This window comes from Emys orbicularis, chromosome 3, assembly GCF_028017835.1.
Source record: "Emys orbicularis isolate rEmyOrb1 chromosome 3, rEmyOrb1.hap1, whole genome shotgun sequence".
Taxonomy (NCBI): Eukaryota; Metazoa; Chordata; order Testudines; family Emydidae; genus Emys; species Emys orbicularis.
In genome coordinates this window covers 44,903,664-44,928,878 of record NC_088685.1, presented here as the reverse complement: position 1 = coordinate 44,928,878, position 25,215 = coordinate 44,903,664, and the positions used below count along the sequence as shown (strand labels likewise).

The 25,215-nt window shown below is 39.0% G+C and overlaps 1 protein-coding gene across 1 annotated transcript in view; it reads left to right on the top strand.

The window, feature by feature from the left end:
- The window catches only part of CSMD1 (CUB and Sushi multiple domains 1), a 1,638,713-nt gene that overhangs the window by 1,058,566 nt on the left and 554,932 nt on the right, over positions 1 to 25,215 (top strand). The window contains exon 11 of the mRNA XM_065401391.1: positions 12,812 to 12,915. Within this exon, the coding sequence (XP_065257463.1) occupies positions 12,812 to 12,915 (104 nt within the window). The remainder of the gene's footprint in view (positions 1 to 12,811; positions 12,916 to 25,215) is intronic.

The following is a 25,215-nucleotide window of genomic DNA, read 5'->3' as shown; positions in this document are numbered from 1 at the left end:
CTCCACTATAAGCCGAGGGTGGGAGTTTGGAATGAACTACCAGCTACGGGGATCTGCCCACCTTGCTGCTTTTTTCTGCAGCATAGTCATCCCAAAGGAAAAAACATTTTCTTTGCAGAACTACATCTGGTTAAAAGGTTTCAGAGTGGTAGCCATGTTAGTCTGTATCAGCAAAAAGAATGAGAAGTACTTGTGGCACCTTAGAGACTAACAAATGTATTTGGGCATAAGCTTTTGTGGGCTAAAACCCACTTGATCAGATGCATGCAGTGGAAAATACAGTAGGAAGATCTGTATACACAGAGAACATGAAAAATGGGTGTTGCCATACCAACTATAACGAAACTAATCAATTAAGGTGGGCTATTATCAGTAGGAGAAAAAAAACTTTTGTAGTGATAATCAGGATGGCCCATTTCCAACAGTTGACAAGAAGGTGTGAGTAACAGTAGGGGGGGAAATTAGCATGGGGAAATAGTTTTTACTTTGTGTAATGACCCATCCATTCCCAGTCTTTATTCAAGCCTAATGTAATGGTGTCCAGTTTGCAAATTAATTCCAATTCTGCAGTTTCTCATTGGAGTCTGGTTTTGAAGGGTTTTTTTGTTGGAGAATTGTGACTTTTAGGTCTGTAATTGAGTGACCAGAGAGGTTGAAGTGATGCTTTAGCAGTATCCAGTGAGGGATGAATGGCACCAGAGGCAGGGAAATTCCTGTCTTCAGTTCAAAAACTGGCTTTAAGAAATGAGAGAAACAGCAATAAACCCACAGAACCACTGAAGTCAGAAAATGAGAAGTTATTAAATCATAACGTGATGTGTGGTGATAAGCTGCTTCCATAGTGGCAGTGGCAGTGTTTAAGGATGACAGTGTAAATCCACTGACTGTTGTTGTTATTGAACTGTACTGACTGAAATTTCAATAAATTTAATTTCCATTAGTATCTTTTGAACCTCTGACATATGAGTGGATTTCAAATTATTCAAAGGGTTTGTATCATTCCCAGTACATATTTTATAGAGATACTTTAAGTAGATCTACTTTTCTGAACCACTAAAATAACTTTCCAAACTCTCTTCTTTCACAAATCCCCCAAACACTAATTCACTTCAATAAAATGCTGTCACTCACACACATTTAAAAAAGAGGCAGGGGAAGAGGAGAAAAAATATTTTCCAAGATGGAGCCTTGCTCTTGGTCTCATGCTACATTTCATTTTGTCTATCTACAGATAGATCATGAGTTCCTCTGTGTAAAGTTCTTCTTTATTTTGTATATCACAGATCACACTGTCCCATAACAAATGATTAATAATAGTATAGTTCTCAGCACTGACTCTAAGCCAGTAGCAATCCTTTTTTTCATAATACAAAATGGGAAACTAAAAATGTTCTATATTCTGTTCCAGTTTACAAAATTGTGTGTTGATGTTATATCTGCTACCATGACATTTCACTGGTGAAACAGGAAAGTTTAATGGTTGCAAATGTTCCTATATTTAGCATGAATTTATAATCTGAATAAATAGCAGTGATGTTTTTTTAATGTCTTAGAATACATATCTTCGGTGAAAGGCAGGTTCCTTGGGAGGATAAGAATGTACATAGACATAATCTGCACTACCTTTAATGAGTTTGAAATTATACTGAATCATCTTTATTGTCTAGGAAAGTATCAGGGGATCCTTGGAATAGTGTCTAGCATATGTCTAACTTTGCAAGCTCTTTCTAACCAAAACATTTCATTTCCTTGCTGGAGAATTTGCTATGAATGATAATGTCATTTCTTCCTATGTTTTATATATGAAGTGAAAATAATTCCTTAGGGAAACAATTATTACTCTTGCAAATAGACCTTTTAAAATATTTTTACAATTTATAACTAATATAAACTGTAAAAAATATGTTTTAAAAGGTCTTTTTGCAAGTTTAAATAATTTAGTTTCCCTAAGGAATTGGTATTTTCTCTTCTTCTGTACCTGCTTTCTTTCATTGATTGACAATATTTCAGACCCATTCTGTTCCCTTGTTAGAGTCAAGTAGTTGAATCTACAATCAACTAAAAACATTTTTGATGTTTTGAATTCACGTAGTCATTCAGCTAATGAATAAGTAGCTGCTGACCTTTGTTATGGAAGTCCATTTTAAATGCCTTTCAAGACAGTCTTAGAGAATGTAAGGTTAGGTTGTATAACCTTAGAGTAATAAGTGGCTGCTTCGCATAAAAACCTCATTTTTCTCAAATGTTTTAAGTAACAATAATTGTGAATTTAATCCAGTCCCTCAAGGTTTTCTGCCACTCACACAGAGTTCAAAATTCATGCACTTCTCATTGTCCCAGACTTGTGGAAAGAAAGACAAGATGCAAGGGATGTGGTTTAATTAGACCACAACTTTATTAACTTACTGGGAATATCCAGCAATAATCCATACAATAGAGGTGATGATTTCTTCCTTAATTGCTTCAATCTGGTGCAGTGTTGCATCAGCCATTCCACCCTCCACAACTGTTCCCAGCCCACTGCTGGAAACCCCACTCCCACTTCTCATGTGAGACAGTCTCTATGGGCTTCTTTAGGAGATGCCTTTCCCTCTGTGACTTGGCTGGAGACATACAGTGGAACTGTGGTCCTAATATTATCATGCATTCTCTGATATTCCAAGCAAATATTCTCAGCTGAAAGATGTATGTGGTGTGCAGTCCAGAGAAATGAAGGAGATGGAGAAAAATGATAACATGACCTCTAACTCTTTGTTTATGAATATATCCTTTTAGCCATCTATGTCTCCATGTGGTGGAAGTACAGGGAATCTTATTCTTGAAATATGGATCAATGTTTGAAGCACCTCTTTCGTTTTGAAATATCACAATGATTTTGGAATCTGAGGGAATATGGTGATATTTCTAACTTCGTTACTGCAACAATGGCATGTTTTGCTTTCAAATGCACTTCCAGCAAGTGGTGTCTATTATAAAATAAGTGACAGAATCAGGCGCATACTTCTGTTATCACACATGATTTTCAACCTACTCGTTTCAGTTGGGGAGAAGATGCAGGGTAGGAAAATGTAGTATATTATTACAGCTAAAGCTAACCTTTTTGATGCAAATACCACCACAACTGAAAATAAATAAAATAAATACAGTAGTACAATATTTGTAGGCTTTGAAGCCCTGGTACTAAATTTTAGTTTGTGGCATGACTTCAACCTCTGTTGTGGTATTGTGCCGTACCACTGGAAATCTGCCTAATGACTGAGAAGGTCTTTGGTGTATTAGTGATGTTCAGTGCCATTTATCTTCTGGTCAATGTCATTTTGCCTACTTGCTACTGAATAGTTTGTGCAATTATGCTTTATTTCCCATCAGGTGTCTTTGCTAGCTTCAGTAAATACAACTGTACTCTGAATCTGATTTTACCTTATTGGAAAGTAATAATTGAAAAATACATTGGCCACATCTGGTGAAAATTATTGGCTTGTATCAGTGTTGGTTGGCATTTTTCATGCCTTATGGGCACATTTTTATTTTTGTTGTTGGCATTATGCAGATTGAGTAGCCTTTCCATAGCTAGTTTTTCAAAAAGATCTCATTTAAAATCCCAGATTAGCTTCAAGGTCCTCTCTTCACATCTTCACATAGCATTCAGCTCTAAGAAGGAATCCTATTTCAGAATTTATGCTCCAGTATTTGTTGCCAACATGAGAGACTTTCACACCCTCAAAAGACATTTCTGATTTCTTTCAGGACGTCATTTATTTTAAATTGGCCTCTTTATGCATGGAGTATTTTTATTCTAATTCTCCGGGGCTTCCACCAGCCCCCCTTTGTTTCCATCCAGGTCCCCCAGCCGACCCATGCCTTGGGCCTTACCATCCACCAACCTTACAAGAGGCTTAAGGAGGGCTATGAGAATGGGGGGGGGGGGAGGTGGGAGAGGGGAGGGGGTTGGCTCCCTGCCGTACCAGTCATGGGAGTCCCCGAACCTCCTCCCCCGTTCTGTTTCTTTATCCAGTACCTCCTTTTAAGTCCTTTACCAGGCCATTTATCTGGTCACTAGCTGCCTTCCCTATGGAGTACCTGCACTGATCATCCACCCAATATTACAAAATAAGTTGCGACATATGGACTACCACCTTTTCTATTCACCAGAAAAGGTCCATCCTCACACCGATTGTGAGGAAGGTGAAAAAACCCACACTCCACCGAAGCCAATTCTGGTGGTGTGGGAAAAAACCCTTCCCAGCCCCCCTTTAAAAGAGGTGACTAGCGTAATGCCCACAGCAGGTCCAAATCCAGCCTGCCATTCGCCTCCACTTGCTGGCTACTAGGGGAGGGAGGGTGGGTGCTGGCTTCCTCGCTATTTTCACATAGAGACTTGCCCCACCCAGGTTTCGTACCTTTATGCACATTCCGCGGGGGGGAGGTGTAAGTCATTGCTGCAAAGTTGACCACCGAGCACCTTTTGCAGCAGTTTCTGACCTTCTTCCTCTCCCCCCACTCCCCAACCACAAAGCAGAGCTGTCCTTCTTTGGGTAAGCCCACACAAATTCTGCCCCACCTTTAGTTGTGGTGCAGTCAGTCTCCTCCTGTGCAATTGTATGTTTAATCTGTTTGGACATCTGTCAGTCCTCATCCTCAAAGGAAACCTGCACAACACTTTCAAACGATGAGCCTGGGAGATTAAATTCATAACAATGCTAGATACTATAAATTGTGGTCTTAATGAAGACACTGGATTTATGGCTTATTACAAGAATCTGTAACTCACTACCCCCTTCCCCCTTTTTTTGTCCTATGACTACAGGGTGTTAATAAGCTACTTCAGTTTGAATGGTCCCTCTTAGAATATGTACTAACTATTTATGCTAAACTATCTGTTCGATCTTGCATTTCACTGTGACACTCTTAGTACCTTTATCTTAGTACCTGCAGAGCTGGAAAGTACCTAATATCTGATTTATAATTCTTCCTCTAATAGCAACTCTCAAAACATGAAATTGACTGAGGAAGTCAGTGGTTCAAACAAAATATGCTGACAGCTAGAAGACTCTTTTTTGTAAAAACACTGATGGCCTTGTCTTTCTGCACCTAATGTGTGTGTACACACACAAATCTCACTGTTGACACTCAGAAGAAGAAATATCTATGTGTCAGACATGCACAGGTGTATGTAAGGTGGCATATACATTGTATGCTAGCTATTTGCAAAGGATGGATTGAAAGAAGGACCCACTGCAGATAGCATGGTCCACACTTAAAATGTATTTCTTTCTGGTGGTTGTGAAAATGAGGAGACACCACTGGTTAATGCCACCATAGTAATTTCTCAGTAATTTGTTTGCATACCAAAATGAGTTGCATTTTTTTTAGGTGTCCAAAAGTAGTCTGGAATGGTTATGGCTATCTTGGGTTTTTCATCATGGTGTATATTAACCAATCAATTATTTAATAAGCTAAGCAAATATAGTTTTGTATTTAATTGCAAAACTCACTTAACTATGGAGTCATGAATGGCACCTTTGCAGTTATTCCTTTTTGTATTATATTCATTATATAACACAGGGGTAGGCAACCTATGGCACGCGTGCCGAAGGTGGCACGCGAGCTGATTTTCAGTGGCACTCACACTGCCCAGGTCCTGGCCACCATTCCGGGGGGCTCTGCATTTTAATTTAATTTTAAATGAAGCTTCTTAAACATTTTAAAAACCTTATTTACTTTACATACAACAATAGTTTAGTTATATATTATAGACTTATAGAATGAAACCTTCTAAAAAAGTTAAAACGTATTAGTGGCACGCGAAACCTTAAATTAGAGTGAATAAATGAAGACTCGGCACACCACTTCTGAAAGGTTGCTGACCCCTGATATAACACAATAGGGTCTGTGATTGAATTGGTGCAATCTCTTTGAAATGGCATTTTTTCAATACATATTATTATATATGTGCACATACAAAAACATTACCCCCCATGCCCGAGTACTACAAACCCTTCCCCCAAAACTAATCAACTTCACTTACAGCATAGGAAGGAGAAGAGGGAGAGTAATGTTAGTGGGATTTTTATTATTATTATTTTAAGTGTGTGAGAGGCATTTGGATACTAGTGTTGATGAGAAAATATAGATACTTAAATGCTAAATATAATTACATTATTTTTCACATTTAAATCTCAAAATTCTGGACAAAGATCAATGAGCATCTTATCTTCATTGTACAAATGAAACTGCTAATAGAGTAACTGTATTGTCCAAGTTAACACAGTGAGTCAGTGACAGTCCAAGGAACATAACATAAATCTCTTGACTCCATATCTACTTGGATCCACTGCAACATGCTTTCTCCTTGACCTTCATTTTTATTGGTATAGAAGAAATTATCTTAAAAAAAATACTGGATTTCAATTTTCTGACCATATTGTCATAGGTGATCGAGTCCACTGTGTTTTCCCTATGAATAATCTTCCCATTTACTGGGATTCTGTGCTTCTTACTATGGATTAAACCATATTATTTTTGTATAATTTACTCCATTAAAAATATTTTCCATAGCTGATTTGTAAACTGAAATGTAAATAAAAGAACATGCAACAAAATTTAGCATATATATGATTCATTACTACTTTAAGAATATATTCAGTCATCTCTCTTTTGGTAAATAAGATTTTAATTACTGTTGCTTTAAAAATGATTTATGTGAAGCTAGGTTTTTTTATTGTCAAGGAGAACAGCTGTACTTTTATGCTTCTACATACTTCTCGTATTGTTCCTTGGCTTTATTTTTTCTTGACTTAGAAATGAAAATTTTGCATGTTAATCATTGTTATAACCTAGGGGCATTAGAGGTTGCAGCTAGGAGCAGGTGGGAACATGTATTATTCACCTTCATGGTAGTGCCTATAATGCTACTGGTTATTGAAACATAATGCAGTCTCGTGAAGTACACTTTATCTCTGCATACAGCAGATTTACAAATACAGGCTATAAAAGTTGCATATAGTATGCAATAGATCACTGAACTGGAATGCTGACGTATTGCCAAAATTATTTTGCATATGGTTTGGTCATATCATGATTTTTTTTTTAAGAGCTAGGCCTGCTGGCACAACTATAGTTAAGGTTATGTGAGGGGCTCCATTAAACCCCTGCATTTTTAATGGTGTGTAATTCATCTGTAAATAGTCACTCCATCTTGAAACTCAATATACAGAGTATTAGTCCAGGGGCATATTTAAACTCAAGTATTTTAAACAAACTGCATTAGTTATTTTGAATTATAAATCAGCATAACAATTGAAACCTGGGGGAGGATTCAGATATGGGTATTTGGTTCTGTACATTTAAAATGGCTTTCTTCTTGAAAGGCAATGTTGAAGTATATTGGTCTATAATATGGATCAGTGTCTTAATGTTTTGTTTTGTTTTTTACATCTTTATTATAACTGAGTTATTTAACTTAGTATATTCCATATACAATAATTCATTTTAGAAAAACAAATCAAAAGTTCTTTAGCCCAGTGAGACACTATTCATGTCTGGAGCCACAAAAGAAAGCTTTTTCACTACAACAGAAGCTGTTACTCTCTGAGTCAATCTATAGATTAAACATAATGATCTTCAGGGTTGTTTCTTTCCACCCCTAAACTATACCTCCCAAAACAAGTCTATGATGATAAATAGTGATTTCAGTGCATCTTCAGAGAGACTTAGGAGTGTCTTCTATGCAACATTTCAAATCCCTACACAGTTATATAAGCTACATGTAGAAACATTTTGATCAGATATGCAAGTGCATGAGAACAGTAACAGGGATGGATTTTAAGCAGCAGGCCACAACTTTATTAAACTTGGTGCCGTTTTCCTGGGTTATTTGCCCCATCTCCCCATACTAGACATTTAAGTGACTCCAGTGCAGGGCTACAGGGCACCTGACCCCCTTCTGACAACAAAAATTACTACACGACCCGGGGAAAAGGGGGGGCAAAGCCCCACTGCCCCGAGACGTGTGTGTGTGTGTGTCAAAGCTGAAGCCCAAGGGCTTCATCCCTGGGCAGGGGGCCTGTAACCTGAGCCTTGCCACCCAGGGCTGAAGACCTCGGGATTTGACTTCGGCCCCGGGGCGATGGGGCTCAGCCCCCAGCAAGTCTAATGCCAGCCCTGGTGACCCCATTAAAATGGGGTTGCGATCCACTTTGGGGTCCCAACCCACAGTTTGAGAGCTGCTGATATAGTCCATGGCTCAGGGTAGATGCTCCACTGCCTCCCCCTAGTATTCAGCTCACTCTGCTGAATCCTATCACTTTCACCCTTGTGAAAGGAAGAGAAGGAGGTACCAGTGAGGGATCTTGGTTATTAGACTTCAGGTCTCCCCTTTTCCCATAGGCCAGAGGTCTAACCATGAAATCCCTGGTCTCTTATTTCTGGGTACTGTCCCTTTAGACTTTTATTAATGCTGGACACTTGCCACAAGTTGAACTAAACATTCATACAATTTTTAAATTAAATTTCTAAATCCTATTCCTAACCTAACCTAATTCTGTCCCCTGATGCTACAAGGAAGGTAAAAATCCTCCCAGGCTTCAGACAGTTTGGCCTCATTGGGAAAAATTCTTTCCTCACCCCTAAAACAGGTGATAAGTGAGACCCACAGCAACATAAAAACACAGTTTCTATACTGGCAATCTCATTACTCTCTGTGCTCTTCTGTAATAGATTATATGTTGCATTACTTAAGCACAATGCTGCTTTAGCACTATCTGGTCTACTAAAACAATCATAAGTTGTTTAACAATAGAGATAGAATACTCAGGAATGGTCAGCCATGCAGGTGAACTGATTGGCTAACCATTCTTGCAGCTTTTTTTTTTGTTAATAGAAAAAGACGTGTTGGTTTAGGCAATAGAAAGATCAATCCTGTGCAATTGTTTGAGGGAGAAAATTGTGTAGCAATACTTTAAAGAGGGCAGAACTTGCCATGAAACAAGCTGGACTAATTTTCATGGAGGTCTCTTACTATTATTGTTGTTGATATAGCACCCAAAAGAGTACTACGTACCGCTAGTATAAATAGGAAGATATAGCCCTGGGCCCAAAATGTTCACAGTCTGGTTTCAGACATGATGAAGGTGGGCAACTGTAATAGCAAGAGAGTTGAAGAAAGAGGTGTTTCAGCGGCAGGATAACATGTTTACTCAGCAAGGCAAATGCACATCTTGTTGGAGGTATTCAGAAGTCCAAATAAATAAATAAATAAATGTCTGATTTATTTCCTTTATACATATTGCTGAAGTGGCTTATCTTCTAGCATGTTGGTGTAGATTGTCATATAAATTCCATACAGTAGTTCAGTCTCCCTAAGGAAAAGTCTCTATCTACCAACGTTCTTTTACAGAAAGATTCTTGACTAGGTAAAAATGCACAAATTCAAAAGCAAAAGTTTTCTTTGGCTTTGGGCTTTAACACATAGCCTGCTCCCAGTGAAACCCACACAGTGCAGAGTCAAGACACAACATGAGTAAGAAAACTCCATCTGAGCAATGGTAGAAAACATGCTTGAAAATCAAAATGATAAAACTTGTTTGATCAATATAAATAACAGGGATGACAAACTGACCTTCCAAGTAAACAACCTGAAGGATCAGATGAAAACAGTAGAGGATGGAGGCCTTGTGGTCCTATCACACCCATCCCATAAAGGAGCAGTAATGAAGTCCTCCAGGCTGCCTAGAGTGGCTGGGGGGAAGTAGCCAATCAGAGAGGTGGCAGGGCCCAGTGGGCCCATATAAAAGGAATTGCAGTACCTGAGAAGAGTCGGTTGCTGCTTGGAGCTGGAGGAGTGAGGATTGTGTTCCTGGCTGGCTGAAGGAATGGCAGGACCATGGACAGATCAGTTGCTGGAAATCACTGTGGGAGAAAGAGCAAGCTCCTGGCTGGCTTCTGGGACTGAGTAAAAGACTTCAGCGATAAGGGTGAAACATTTGTGGGTCTGCGGGTAAGTGGTCCAGGGAACTGTAGCAGCATAGTGACTAGTTAAAAGGGACGCAGAAGTATGTGGCTGCTATTTATAGGGTCCCTGGGCTGGGATCTGGAGTAGTGGGTGGTCCTGGATCCTTCCACCAGCTACTAGGGAGGAAAGTGGCTTACTCCCTGAGGAAGGGAGTTGAGAAGGGGCTGAATATTGAACAGTAAATACCTCCAGAAGGAGATCGGATGGTTTGGTGGCCCACCTGGAGAGCTGGGACTAGAAAGGCCCAGAGCAGGTGAGGACAGTGTCTCCAGGGAGGAAGCCCTGGGGATATGGCCCCATACCAGAGCTGGGAGTTTTTAAAGACTGAGCCCGAGGAGGGCTACGGACACAGATCAATGGATGGGTACTGGGATAGGCCTTTGTTGGACTGTGTATCCCAGAAGGAGTCTGTTTTGTTTCACATACAGACTGTGTGTGTGACTCGGCTGGAGCACTGAGTCATTGAAAACCCACATGAGAAACCTCCAATAGAGGTCACCGCAGACTAAGAGAGTGCAGGCCCATGCACCAGGCCAGGGAGCACTCACAAGATATCCAAGGTATCCTAGAGTATCTGCTATACCTGAAATTATCAGGCCTGCCATTGAGTTCTCTGAGGGTGCACCTTGTGGTGATCTCAGCTATCTAGCCCTTGGCTTGGAACCACATAGCAAAGAATAGAATATGATGGGCAAAGTCAGAGGAGTCTGTTTCCTTACCTCCCATTCCTTCATGAGTCCAGGAAACAATGGGAAATGGGTGGAAGGTAGGGATGTAAAAGGTTAACCAGTTAGCATTAGGCTTACTGTTAACTAACCTTAACCATTAACACCAGTGGCCACGTGGCAGCGGGAGGGACCCCAGATTTGGCTGCGCCGGCCTGGTGGAAGGGACCCAGCCCTGGCTGTGCTGTGCCAGCCAGCCTGCGGGACCCCAGCCCAAGCCGGGCCTGCAGGACCCCAGCCCGGCCACACCACACCGGTCATCTGGAGCGACCCCAGCCTTTGCTGTGCCGCACTGGCAGGACCCCAATCCCAGCCGCGCCAGCCCGTGGAGCAGGACCCCAGCCCTGGGCGGACCAGAGTGTCCCCAGACCCAGCTGCCCTGCGCCGGCTGGCCGAAGGAATCTCAGCGCCCACCGTGCCAGGCCGGCCGGAGCGACCTCAGTTAACAGTTAACCAGTTAAATGATATAATTTTAATCATTTAACCAGTTAACTTTTAAAATCAATATTAAGATCCTAGTTGGAGGTGGGAGGTTTTTCCCAAGCCTTTTTGAGGAGTGGCTCAGAGCCATTATTGTGGTTCTGTCATGTAGGGGGAATACTCAGGGTATCAAAGCCATCAGCTTTATAGCTGCCTTTGCCACAATAGTGGCACAAAACGGCTGTTGCAAGAGCCAGCACAGGTGCTGACTTTCCAAAGTGCCAGGGGGTACTCAACCCGCGGCTCTGACCCACGCCCCACACCCACTCCATCTCTTCCCCCAAGGCCCCACTCCGCCTCTTCCTGTCCAGCTCCGCCCCATCCCTTGAGCATCCTTGCTCCCACCTCCTCCCTCACCGCCTCCTGCACACCATGAAACAGCAGTACGTGGTGGGTGGGAGGCTCAGGGAGGGACAGGGAGGTGCTGATCCATGCACAGGGCTTGCCAGCGGGCAAGAAGCACTGGGGGGAGGGAGAGGTTCTGATAGGGGGGCTGCCGGTGGGTGCCCTTGAGCACTCATGGAGTTGGCACCTATGGGAGCCAGGATCTGACCCTGATACTGTTGTTAGTCCCAAAATATAAGCAAAAAGAGCTCCCTCCTGTAAACAAATTTTCATGGAAATTGGATCAGAGGTTGTCCTGGTGTATCCAATCATCATCAAGATAAGGAAACAATGAATAATGTATTGAGACAGACTATCTGCTGACAACTTGATATACAGATACAGGAAGTAAAAGGAGTAATATTAGTGACTGCAGCAGACTCTGACACAGAGCTGTAATAAGGTCCTAATTCTGGAGTCATATTTTTTGTGGAGCTTTATGAAAAGAACATTTCTGTACTTCATACTATGATTTTCAATGGAATACAATAAATATACAAAAAATTTTGGAGGGAACACTTTTATTTTCTTTCATTACAATTGTAATTTGTGGAAACTTTATATTGAATACTGAGTAAAATCAATTTCTTCATAAGACCGTCTGTGTTAACAAATTTATAGACAGAGTAGTTAAGGAGTTCTCAGATTTCTCTTACTGATGGACGTGTACCATCCCCTACCTCACTCTCTCATGAAGTGGACAATCTTTAATAATATATGTTCATCCTCATCTCCTTTTTTATTTTATATTTCAACTGAAATGGAAAATATTCTGTAAGGTATTTCTGAGATTTTCATATGTATAGTTTCCAAAAATGTGTAGATATAATGATATTTATTGCATTCTATACTTTAGATTGGCTTTCTTTTATGTCAGTGTATATTGTACTTTTCCAATGCTGAAAAATCAGTATCTGTATATAATAATAACTAAAATAAAGTGTTATTTTTACTTATTAACTTTAAAAACTATCAAAGGATGTTACTACCCTTAATACCTTTAGCTGAAGACTTTTCTTGTTATTAGACAACATGAAAACCTTTATTTTTCTGTAGGTCTTGCTCAAATTTAAATAACAATAATTGAAGTCAATGAGAGTGAGGACTTTAGGGTTTGACTCCAGAAGCTAAAGCATTTGTTAAACATATTGCAAATCACCTAATCTGTAGGATATAATTTAATTAAATATGTATCTTTTCATTCTAATAGGTCATAAAGCTAGCTTTTGAAGAGTTTGAACTGGAAAGAGGATATGACACCCTGACTGTAGGGGATGCTGGGAAAGTGGGAGACACCAGAACAGTGTTGTATGTGTAAGTACACTTCTTAAATAGTTATGGTTTGGTATTTATTATCATTCAGATTGTTTTTCTATGTTCTATATATATTAAAATTAGTGACTCAGAAATATGGTTTGCTATGAATTATGCCTGTTAGATCACAAGTCTGAAACCATATCACTGAACAGAAGCTCAAGAATTCATGTACACAAAGCTAAAAGAGAAATTTAAAAGCAATAAAGTATAAATAAATCTTACCACAAAAAAGGAAATGGAATAAAAGAAAACTTTGTCAGCCTTCCTGAGTCATGTATCAATAGTGGACATTTGCATGATGGCAAAGTGGTAGTCCTTTTCCAGACACTGTATCATGTCTCAAGATTCCTGAGTTTATGCCAATTTTTAGAAAATCAATGCTGCAATCTCTTTTTTAAAATAATGTAAAGTCCCACCATCTGTAAGGGAACTGCTGGTGAGTCAGCTACATTGGAAGATATATGTGCACAATCTCTCAAACGAGAAAAAACAGTTACCTCTACAGTAACTGTTGTTCTTTGAGATGTGTTGTGCACATATACATTCCACGATCCTCTCACCTCCCCCACTACTTTGGATATTACTTAGACGGCAGTGCAAAAGAATGGAGAAGGAGGCAGCAGCCACTCCCTTTTTATGCCCTTGGTTCTGAGCATGAGTAGAGAGGGGTGGTACCATGGCCTAGTGATACTGCCGACAAAAGTCTCCAACTGTAGTACATTGGGTGTACATACACCAACAGAGGAATGTATATGTGCACAACTCATCTTGAAGAACAGTTACTGTCAGTTATGTAACCATATTTTAAACTATACACATCCATGATTTGAATCATAAACAGGTGAAAATGGAATGTTACAAGTTCAAACTGAAATTTCAAGTTTAATATAGTACAAAAAATCAGAGATAAATAAATTAGCCATGTATAAATATAAAAACTTCTATTTTTTGTTTCAAAGCCTGGGATGTGGTGTGTAAGAGCTAGATATAAAGGGGCTTTTGGTTAATACGATTTTACTGTATCTGACAACTTTTAGGGCATTTATAAAACTTACCTACCATAAAGAATGAAGGTAAAGTATTTTTTTTTAAATAGATCTATATCACAAGCAGAATTTCTATAGCAAGGCAGGGAGAAGATGAGTCCAAGAAGTCTACTAGTGATCTTACTATGAAAATCTAATTTCCCTAGGAAGCACTTGCATAGCATGGTAGTGGGTGTTACAGAAAAAGGTTGAAAGGGTCTGCTCATTTGTATGAGGCCTCCAACCTCTGAGCAGCATCATGCATCTTGGATGAAAAGCAGCTGCACTTCTTTCCTCCCCCCTTCCTCCCCCCCACCCCCAATAAGGTGATTGTTTTTATGTTTAGTGTGGAGCCTTTGTGCTGTCAGCATATGAGGTAACAGCAGAAGTCTCTTCCTTCTACATCAAAACGCCTTAATTAGTTAACACCAGGAATATTTGAACTACACACAGCACCTTGCATTCAAATCATAAAATGTATACCACACAGCCCAGTGTAACTGATCTTTCTAGAGAATATAAGAAGGGAGAAAATCTTTCCTTCAAACAGTTCTTTTCAAAGGCACAGTTGTTAAAATGTGGGGCACACCAAAAAGACACCGACCCCTAATAAATTCTGAAACACCTGAACTATTATCTATGTCTGAATAATCTGAGTCCTTCCCATGCTGTCCAACATTTTTTATGGCACTAAAGAGGCTCCAGCATCCCCATCTATCATGCTGTTTACTGGAATGGCCACCTTGTTGTGTTTTTTATGAGCTTAGGTCGTTAGCTTATCACTGAACTCCCAAGCTGAAGGACAAGTGGACTGCTTTTTGTCTGGCCCATACCCTTTGAGCTCTCTGACTTAGGTGGCCCTACCGGGAATTAAAACTCCCACTGGCATATCTCTGAGTCTTGAGAACACACAAGCCTTCCCACCACATCAAGGTGAAATCCCCAGGAAAGGCTGTCTGAATGACTTGTCTTATAATACTAATAATTGCGGATTGCCCTGAAACCAGATATTGTTCTGTAATATGTATAATATCTGGGTTTGAATCAATATTCTTAGTATCCTCAGATTTGGGGGATTCTGGAAAAACAATTGGGATCAGCTTTGATATATGACTATTGAGCTGAGCAAGCTTATTGGTGCCTCACCAATTCTGCTTCATGTCTTAGTTTTTCAAGCATTCGTGAGTAATATACTTATATATAACTCATTCTATATACCACTGAAATGCCATGATTACAGTGGTTTAACATTACCTGCACCACCACCAACATCTGGTTAAGACAGGAAAGGAATAATAACTGATTAAAATAAATTGGTAGTGGAAACAATATAATGGAATTGCAATTTCTTTAGGATGTTACAGTGCTTATTAAATCTATAGAATAGGAGATAATTAATTTGATCCCCAAGTTTTTATTATGACACTATTTGTGTAGTTATCAATCATCCACTTGCATCATATCCTGTCAAAACTGTATATTTAACATGCATTGTGGATTTCCTCCATTTTGTTTTAAAATAGGTGGATATAAAGGGACTAGCCTTAGTGCATTATAGACACAGTTACTGATTGTTTCATCATAATTGAAGGGGCTAATATCAAAATGTCAAAGTAATTTTATCATCAAAACTTTCCATTAGTTGGTGTTAATACCTCCTTTTGCAATAAAAGAGATTTGAACAGTGCCTTTCAAGCTTTTTATGATTTCTGAAGGAATGAGGCAGCTTACAGTGAAGCTTCCATTAAGGTGGTTTAATTTATAAGCTCTTAAAATATAATGCAAGGACCTTATGCTGAACAGGTTTCTCTGGGCAGCCTAAAGGCCAAATCTTTATGGAAGTCTCTTTAAAATATCACCGACAAAAACTCATGGTCATGTCTACCTTTCTAGTAGTGATGAAAGATCACTAGGTTTAGAGTCTTGATGGGCTAATTATGCAAAAATAAGTGCTTATCTGAACCCAAACTAAAACTCTTAGCCTTTTGAGTCTTTCCTTACCACACAACGTATCTTCTGTAAACATACAAACAAGCCAGCTCCTCAAAAGTTACTGAATCCCAACCCAACTACTGGAATTGGAGGGGAAGGGAATGAAGTTCCCATTTAATTGCTTCCCCTCACTGCAAAATGCATAAATGCTAGCTAATTCTAGGGTGTGGGGAAAGAAATAGAGTAAGATGCCTGTTCAGCCCTCCAATGGAAAGGGCTACAAGGAGGGATTGGGATTGGATGACCTCCCTCCCTGACCCCAAAAGACTTGTAAGGAAAGTGATGCATGGGAAGAAATAGGCTGCCAGAACTGTGAGCCATTATGTTACCACTCCACCTCAGCAAGAGTGAGTTTTGCTGTGGCTAAACTATGTCTCAACTTCCTGGCACAGCAGCTTATCTGCCTTTAAAGCAAATGCTTCAGGACTCTGCCAGTCCAAACCTTGCTCTACAGGTAGCAATCAGTGAACCCAAATTCCTGAGTTCCCCAGAAATATCTTTCTGCAGTGTTCAGTCGCTCTTAATGGACTGTCACAGAAATTATTAAGTTTGCTGCATTCCAAGAGACAGAGCCCAAACAGCCTGTTAGGTTAGCTAAAGACTGTCATTTCACTTCTATATAATAGCACTGAGGAGGTTTTTGTAATAAAAGAAGAAATTTATTAACAAACCACATATGTTTAAGTGATTTCAAGTAAGAGTGAAAGAGCTATGAAAGGTTACAAATAATGACTTTCTAATGACTAAAACTTAACTTCAGCAAGTTACAATCTGTCTAAGCAGGTTTCTTACCTATATACTCAGTTCCAAAGATTTCAACTCCTTTGGTTGAAGGATCAACCTTTCTCAGATTTCAAGAGCTCTTGTCTCGTTTGTCTCTCAGGTGATAGAAAGCCATTTTGGCATCTATTTCTGCTTATATTTTCCAAAGTCCATTTTCTCTGTATTAAGAGCCAGAAAGTTTAATCAAAAACACTTCGGCCATTGTGAGAATGAGATTAGGAAAACTTATGATGTTTTGCCAATATTAAAATTTTGTATAACAGTTTCATTAAGAAGGTTTGGAGCAGTGACTTAAAAGTAGTGTGTGTCTGTGGGGGTTAGGGTTACTCAGAGATGGGAGTGGTGACTTTTACTGTCCACCCAATTTTGGCCAAGTTATAAGTCTCTGACTATCTCTGTTTCACATCTTCAGTAGAGGCTGGCAGCTAAATTCTCTGAAGATTCCATTTGCAACCTGTTGCTGCCCAGGGCTGCAGGCACTGAGGAGAACTTTCCTTGTAATTTCTTCTCCTTTTTGCTGGGGGCCACTATAGTGCCAGGCGCCAACCCGAGACTGGGGTGAGGCTCTCTCCTGTGCTCTTAATAGTTCATGAATTGAACCAACATATTGGGCTTCAGTGCTTTTACACTTTTTGGTGGGCTTATTCCTTCCAAAACTCTTGGATGTGTTTTATTAAATTTTAGTTTCATAGCTTTACTAATTCTGTCACATCATAAACTCTTTTCTGACTTCAGTGATATAGAATGATGAACAATTTTAATTGTTTGCTTGGTGCCAGCAGTATGAAATCAGGAGTTGGTGAGCCAAAACCCGGCACATTAAGTCATCTATTTGAAAAAGGAACAATGTCTTCATGTACTAGTTTCCCATAAAATAAAGTAAAAATAAAAATCAGTTTTCTGCACTTGAATTCATAAAACTGCTATGATTATCTCCTATGTTCCATCACAAAGATATTTTTATATAATCCCTGATCCTTTTTCTTCTCTTCATGCACAGTTTAGAAAACTAATGGAGGTTTAAAAAACAATCTCAACCTTCCTAATAGTTAAAGAACAGCCAAGCTTCTTCTTTTTTTCTCTCTGCACATAGCTGGGAAACACATTTTAGTTTTAAGTAATCTTATTTTTTGTGGTATTTAGAAAAGGTAAAAGTGAGAAGAGTATGTTTTTGTTTGTTTGTTTGTTAGTTGGTTTGTTTTTTAGGGGTTGTAGGATGTGGAGGGAAGGATTTTTAGTGGTGTTGGAGTATTTCATTTTTTATGTTCCAGTTAGTTGAGTGCCTAGGAAGTTGGTACAATGAGGCTCAAAGTAAAAATAGAGCCAAGCTGAACTGATGATATCTATGGACACTAGCTGCATATAGCAGCATCAACAGCAAAGCTTCAGAGTGTTAGCACGCCATGTGGGTGCAATTAAATATACAAATAGCATAGGTCATTTGTCACCTGTGAAGAATAGAGCATTACTGTCAAACTCAGTCTGTCTCTGTACAAGAGGAAGAATACTTGCAAAATCAATGAAAGGTCAGCCAGTCCAAGGGGGAAAATGCTTTAATGTATTGAGAACTCAAGAAATGGCTGAGACTGAGTTCTGTTAGAAATTTTTACTTCATAATGGAATTTAGTATTGCTGGTGTAGAGATCATTGACTTATAAAATACTTAGCTCATTTTATGCTAATGGAGCTTCAGTTTGAGATATATATTTTTTATAAAATCTCCAAGAATATACAGTTTTTGTTGAACAATACAGTACACAATAAAATAAGTCAGAGACAAAATAGAAGGTAAAGTTTAAACCATTTTTTAAAAAGAATATGGAATCTTGATGGTGATTATTATAACAATAATAATTAATATTACAATAGCAGCCAAAGGACCTCAGTCAGGATTGGATCCCCATTTTGCTAGGTGATGGACAAATAGTAGACATAGTCCTTGCTCCAAATATCTTACAGTCTAATTAAGAGAGCATGCAACAAGTGTAACAAACAATAGGAGGGAAGTGGGCAAGGGAGCCAGAGGTTAAGAATAGGAATATCATATGGCTACATAGGCTAAAAATATACACTTCCCCTTCATTCCCTTGCAACCTGGAAAAAGTGACCCTAGATTCACTGAGGTTTTATATTATTTCATTTGTCTTTGTTTTCCCTTCTGTGTAGCCTGTCCTCAACTGCCCAGCTAAGTAACATTACTAGTTTTTAGAAAACAAACCAACAAAATTATCCCACCTACTTCAGATATTAAGCTCCTTTCCTCTATATAAGCTCCCCACTACCCCACAGAGTGTCTGCCTACTAGAGATGTCAGGATTCACACATTCTCTTTCCTTCTATAGGTCCCAGCAGGCACCAGGTGCAAAATGGCAGAAAGTCCTGTGCTCAGTTATAGACATTGTACCTTGATATCACTGTGATTTGCAGTTACATAGGTGCCATTGGTGGCCTGCTCGCTACCTAATAGCTTCTTCCAAATCTTGTTATCAAAAAGGACATCATAGTGATTTGTAATTTAAATTGACATAGAAATTATCTATATGGGGGATGACTCTCACCTGCTTTTACTTTGGTAGCATTTTACACCCTCTTTATCCAAGTATAAAACATTACACAAGGTGTAATGTGGTAGAGAATCAGGGCACAGATCAAATCATCCACCACAGAAATAAATTCCCCTCTAAGGCAAATATCTTGTTAATGTCTACTAAGGAATACTTCTTAGTTTGTTGCACTCCTGTGTACTCTTCTGATCTGTGATAGTGTTACTGATGAGATTCAGATATGTAAAATCAAACAGAAAGAGTAACTTCAAAAACCAAAACACACCTGGAAGTATTTCTTACATGGAGTTTATTTCCCTCCAGCACCAATTATACCCTAGAATTAACTTTCTCCTCATTGTTAACTGCCATTAGCAGTAATGAGAGCTCAAGGGATAGAATCAGACCTCTTGTATAATATTTCAAGTAACAATTTCTGGTTAGTTAGTAACTCCCATAGGCTCCTTCTAGACAAAAAGTGCTATACAATGGATTTCCTACTCCTTTGTACATACAGTTTTGAGTCCACTATGCCTTCAGTGTGTACAATAATTCCTTTCACTACCTGTCAAGTAGTATTGCTGCTTGTGTTATTGCAGATGCAATCATCAACCTAGAACACAGATGTAAGTATTTTTTTCACAATACCTTTCCAAATTATTTTCCTATCAGAGTGTTCTGTATAGGGCCTCAGCCAAAGCCCTGCCATGTTTACCTTCAAAGTAAACATTTTCCAAAGAAAATTATTTAATATTTCCTTTTATTAAATATATACATTTGACATGTCTGCCAGTCTACTGTGGGTTCTTTGTCTCTGGGCAAATTATGCTGTTAGAAACAGACCAATCACTCTCTAGATCAGGGTTGAACTTTTGATAAATCCTGTACTTCCCTCAATACTAACAGGATGTTGTCAATCCTCCTATATTTACACTTTTTTTAATACAGAAAATTCAGTTGATTTCACTTACATTTCTGAATCAGCTCTTTCTGTGGACTTTTCTCTTATGAGAAGGTTAAAGATATTTTCTCTTCTTGGAAGCATTTCATCAGAATTCCTCTGCCATCAAGCAGTTTCTTAAAATGGCTGACCTGGAAAAGAAAGCTGTGTGGCTGGAGTAGCACTGTAGGCAGTGTTCTACATTCTGTTCTCCTTCCTATCTCTATGTTGAGGGGAATTTAAAAAAAAATAATCTTTTCTGAAAGTAAGCTTTTTACTCAGCATTAAACTATACTCTGCAACAGGTGCCTGACCCTAGACAATAGCAAGGAACAACAACAAAATTACTCTGCTTATGGAAAACCAACAGCTAAATTAGGCAGTTAATGGCAGCACCTAAATACTGTGAGCAATAGTCAAAATGGCAGAAAAAGAAAGAAATCTGTAAACTCATCTACACTATCAAAACAGAAAAGTAGATTACAGTTACAACTCCTTGAAGACTTTCAGCTACTTTCAAGACTGAGAAGTTTCCAGAGATGCAATCAGGCTTTTTCAAAGGAAGTTGGAACCTACCCATCTAGTTGGATTTTGGAATAGAGGTGCCTTTCTCCTTAAGTAGGCCCATCTACACACCAAATTTCTAGTATCAGCCTAATCTGAGGATTAATTTTCCAAATGTGGTAAATGCCAATCCTTCTTCCCTAGATGAGACCTCTTTAGACTGCTGAGTAGTGGAAATTGTCCAGCAAGTAGAATTTAAACAATTCTTTGTAGTTACTTTCATAGTCTGCGTAACCTTATCTCTCTTGCATCTATTGAAGACATGAACACTATTGTTAGTCCCTGAGAGAGACTGCACAGTTAGTACTTGCTATTTTTTGGTTACTTATTCCAAAAAATTCCACTTGCTCCAGTGCTATTCTGAATCTTAAAACTCAGAACAGGGTTTACCAAAAGAAAACAACACAAAAATGAAAACATACATTTTACTGATCTTGCATTAACTACCACAATAATAGCTATGAGAAAGAAAGAGTCTTACATATCTACTGAAAAAAGCTGCCTAACTGAAGAAAATATTTGGTCAGTCTCTGCTAGATTATAGATTATTTACAAGCCATTCCAAAATGATTCCCAGTTCATGGATTGTTAGGACTCTAATCACCATCACACTCATCAAAATAAGAGACACGAGCAAACAAGGTTTCATGTGCACACTGTAGGCAGTGTGCACATGAAACTCTTGACTCACTCAAAGTCAATTACCAGGTTTATGAATCTCTTGCATAGCATCTATTGCTCAGTCACTATGGTGATGGGCCCTGCAGAAAGTTCACACAGATAGAGAGGCTTTTCTTGAATGATACTTCAAATTATGGTGCCATAAAGATTCCTTATACTTTATATTGGCATCCCAGCTCACAGCATTAACACTACTCCTAGTCTTCTAATTTTAGTGCCGTGAAAACAGATTTTTATGTACTGTCAGAATATTGAAGAGCAGTGATCACTATAGATGGAAATGCCCTTAGACTAAGCCTGAATCTGCACTGCAAAGCAATAGGGCTCAAACCCCGGATCCCAGATTGACTGTGGCTCGAACCCTCCACTGCCACAGGGTCCTAGGACCCAAATTCTGAATCCGAGAGATTTGTGTATAAATGGAGGGGGTGTTTGGTCTCAAGCCTGAATGTGAGGCTGAGCCTGCACTTGTGCTTACCTTGCAGTGTAGACATACCCTAAGGGGACTACATCTCATCTCTTATTACATGAGGACAATAGGTACTCCAAAACAGAATCATGCATATCACTTGACTTGAAATCAGGGCCATCTATCTAGCCACCATATAAATTCAGAACTCCTTATCAAATTGCTGCATTGTGGTTATGATAACTCTGACTATAATGTTGTCTATCTACATGATAAAGGAGAGCAAGATGAACCAATGTTTACAAGGAATTTCTCCCTTTCTTTTCAAATATGTAGAAAAAAAATTAGCTAGAGTTCTCCATATCAAGGAATAAATCTGCCAATGTGGACACAAGAACAAATGGATATAAACTAGCCATCAACAAGTTCAGGCTCAAAATTAGGCAAAGGTTTCTAACCATAAAAGGAGTGAAGTTCTAGAGCAGCCTTCCAATGGAAGCAGTCGGGGGGGGGGGGGGGGGGGAAGCTAACTAACTCCAAGACTGAGCTTAAGTTTATGGAGAAGATGGTATGATAGGACTGCCTACAGTGGCATGTGGCCCATCGGTGACTGCCAGTAGCAAAAATCTCCAACACCTGGAGATGGGACAGTAGATGGGGAGGGCTTTGAGTTACTGCAGATAATACTTTCACAGGTATCTGCCTGGTGGGTGTTGCTCACATGCTCAGAGTCTAACTGATTGCCATATTTGGGGTCAGGAAGGAATTTTCCCTTGGCTCAGATTGGCAAAGACCCTTGGGTTTTTTTTACCTTCCTCTGCAGCATGGGGCACAAGTCACTGGCAGATTTAAACTAGTTTAAATGGTGAAATCTCTGTAACTTGAAATCTTCTAATCATGATCTGAGGACTTCAGTAACTCAGCCAGAGGTTAGGGGTCTATTTCAGGAGTGGTTGGGTGATGTTCTGTGGCCTGAGGTGTGCAGGAGGTCAGACTAGATTATCATGATTGTCCCTTCTAACCTTAAAGTCTATAAATATATATATAAAAGCAGATAGCCTCATTGCCAAATTTATCAGTCAAAATGGAGCATATATAATCTTATCACATAAAGGAGAAAGTCAGAAACTCATTTGTGGACCATGAGAGAACACCAAAAGACTGCATGTGAATTTCTTTGCGGTGGGGTGGGGTGGGGAATATCTATGCCTTATTGGAGTTGTTGACGAAAGCATTTCCCTTCAGAACTCTAAACCAGGATGATTTGGAAAATCAAGAACCAACTATACTAACTGAATATACTACAGGATATTAGTTGAAGCTTTGCAGTTAACCAGAAATGACTCCAACAGTAATCCCTGTTTTCCAGAATATGATTAATCCAGTTGTCGTTGGTCAGAGAAATCATTTAGAGAGAGTGCAACCAAAATAAAACAGATTTTACAAGTACTTCAACATGGATTATAATTAGAAATAAGACTAGTTTTCTGAAGATCTATCTTTAGCAATAACCAGTTGTGACCAGGGTCCCAGTGGGGGCCAGCTGAGGTCTCTCAATTAGGGTGAACTGCAAAGAATGGGGCAGATAATCCCTCAATCTGGTGGATATTAGATTTACCAAACCAGCAGAAAAAAGCTTCTTTATTACCTCATTGGTTGCCCGGAAGCCAACAACACAGTTCCCTTGAATTAATCCTGACTCGGGACTCCATCCAGGTACCCAAGACAAATATGATGAAGATTTCTGAAAATCTTATTTCATCATATAAAAGAAAAGGTTCTACCAATCCCAAAAGATCGGACACATTACCTCCTAGGTTCTTACCCAAATACACGCTTACGCCAATTATTATTGACTAAACTAAAATTTATTTAAAAAGAAAAGAGAGAGAGTATGGTTAAAAGATCAATATACATACAGACATGAGTTCAATTTTTGAGGTTCAGATTCATAGCAGAGATGGTGAGCTTTGTAGTTGCAAAGAGTTCCTTTAGAATTTAGTGCATAGGTTATAATCCAATATCCAATATCCCCTTCAGGGAGTACCGGCATAACTGGGATCTCAATCTGGCAACTCAAACTTCCCCTGATTAAGTTTAAGCAGATCTGAGATACAAAGGATTGGAACCCAAACATCTTTTATACAATTTCAAGCCTTCTTTGATAGGTTGGAGTCCCTCGGGAACAATAGGTAATTAGGGTGATTTTGAAGAAGGTCCATCACTGGTACTTAGCTATACGAATTAACATAAGACAATTGCCTGTTTCTTCACCATTGAAAGATGATTTGCTGTACATTTCAAAGAGATAAATACAGCGATATCACATGTTTATAATACATTTAAATGCTAGGAATTAACAGAATACAGCATAGAGAGGGACTGTTGATTACATTGTTGACCACTACCCATATATATACACAAAAACACAAACATTATCTCCCCATATGTCTTTAAGGGTTGAATTTGAATAATTTATTTTGCAGGATGCTTAACCCTTTCTGGCTATGCATCACACCAGCATAACAGGATCAGGCAGACTAAGTGGCACCTCTTCTCATCCTCAGTTTTTGGGTAGTGCCTCTCTTCAATAAGAAACCAGATCATAGATTCCCCTCTGAAACCTTTAAAGGGGTCCTGGGAGTTCACTGCCTTAATGGAAATTGCACTTGTTTGTTCTACAGATGAACTCAGTATGATAGATACATTTGAATAAAGAAAAACATTTTTTAAGCTATTCACTTATTCTGTACTAGAACAAATAAGAAAAAAAAACACCTTGAGAAGCAAAGTCAATTTTTGCCTATTTCTAGTAAATGTTTAACTTCTCCTTCAAAAATATTTATCCTTTCCATGCAAACTCACTGCCCCATCAAGGTTTCTGCTTCCAGACCAACAGTGATTTCGTATCTAATATATTATTAGCATTTTTGCAACTTTGGGAAAATTCCAAAAGATCCCAGGAGTAGGAGCTTAGTCATTGCTAAAAGCATGATTGCTCTGGTTCTGCCTTCTAGTCTCCACAAAGACAGTGTACTAAAGTAGCTTTGGAAGACATGGATGCTAGGAGACAATAAATGATCAGGTAAGGCAAAATATTTTTTAAATGTACTAATCACATCATCTGCACACAAACATCAGTTATAACAACACGCACATAAAAATATAACTGATTTCACAAACTTATTTTGAAAGTAAAATGGCAAAGCCACATGGATATGCTTTCTAATATTTCCAAAAAGTCACCAAATTTGGGATCTGGCAGATCAGCAAGGGAAGTAATTTGAAGAGTCAAAGCCCTAAATAATTTCAACAATTCTCTCCCTGCAAACCCCTAAGAGGTCAAATAATCTGAGGAAT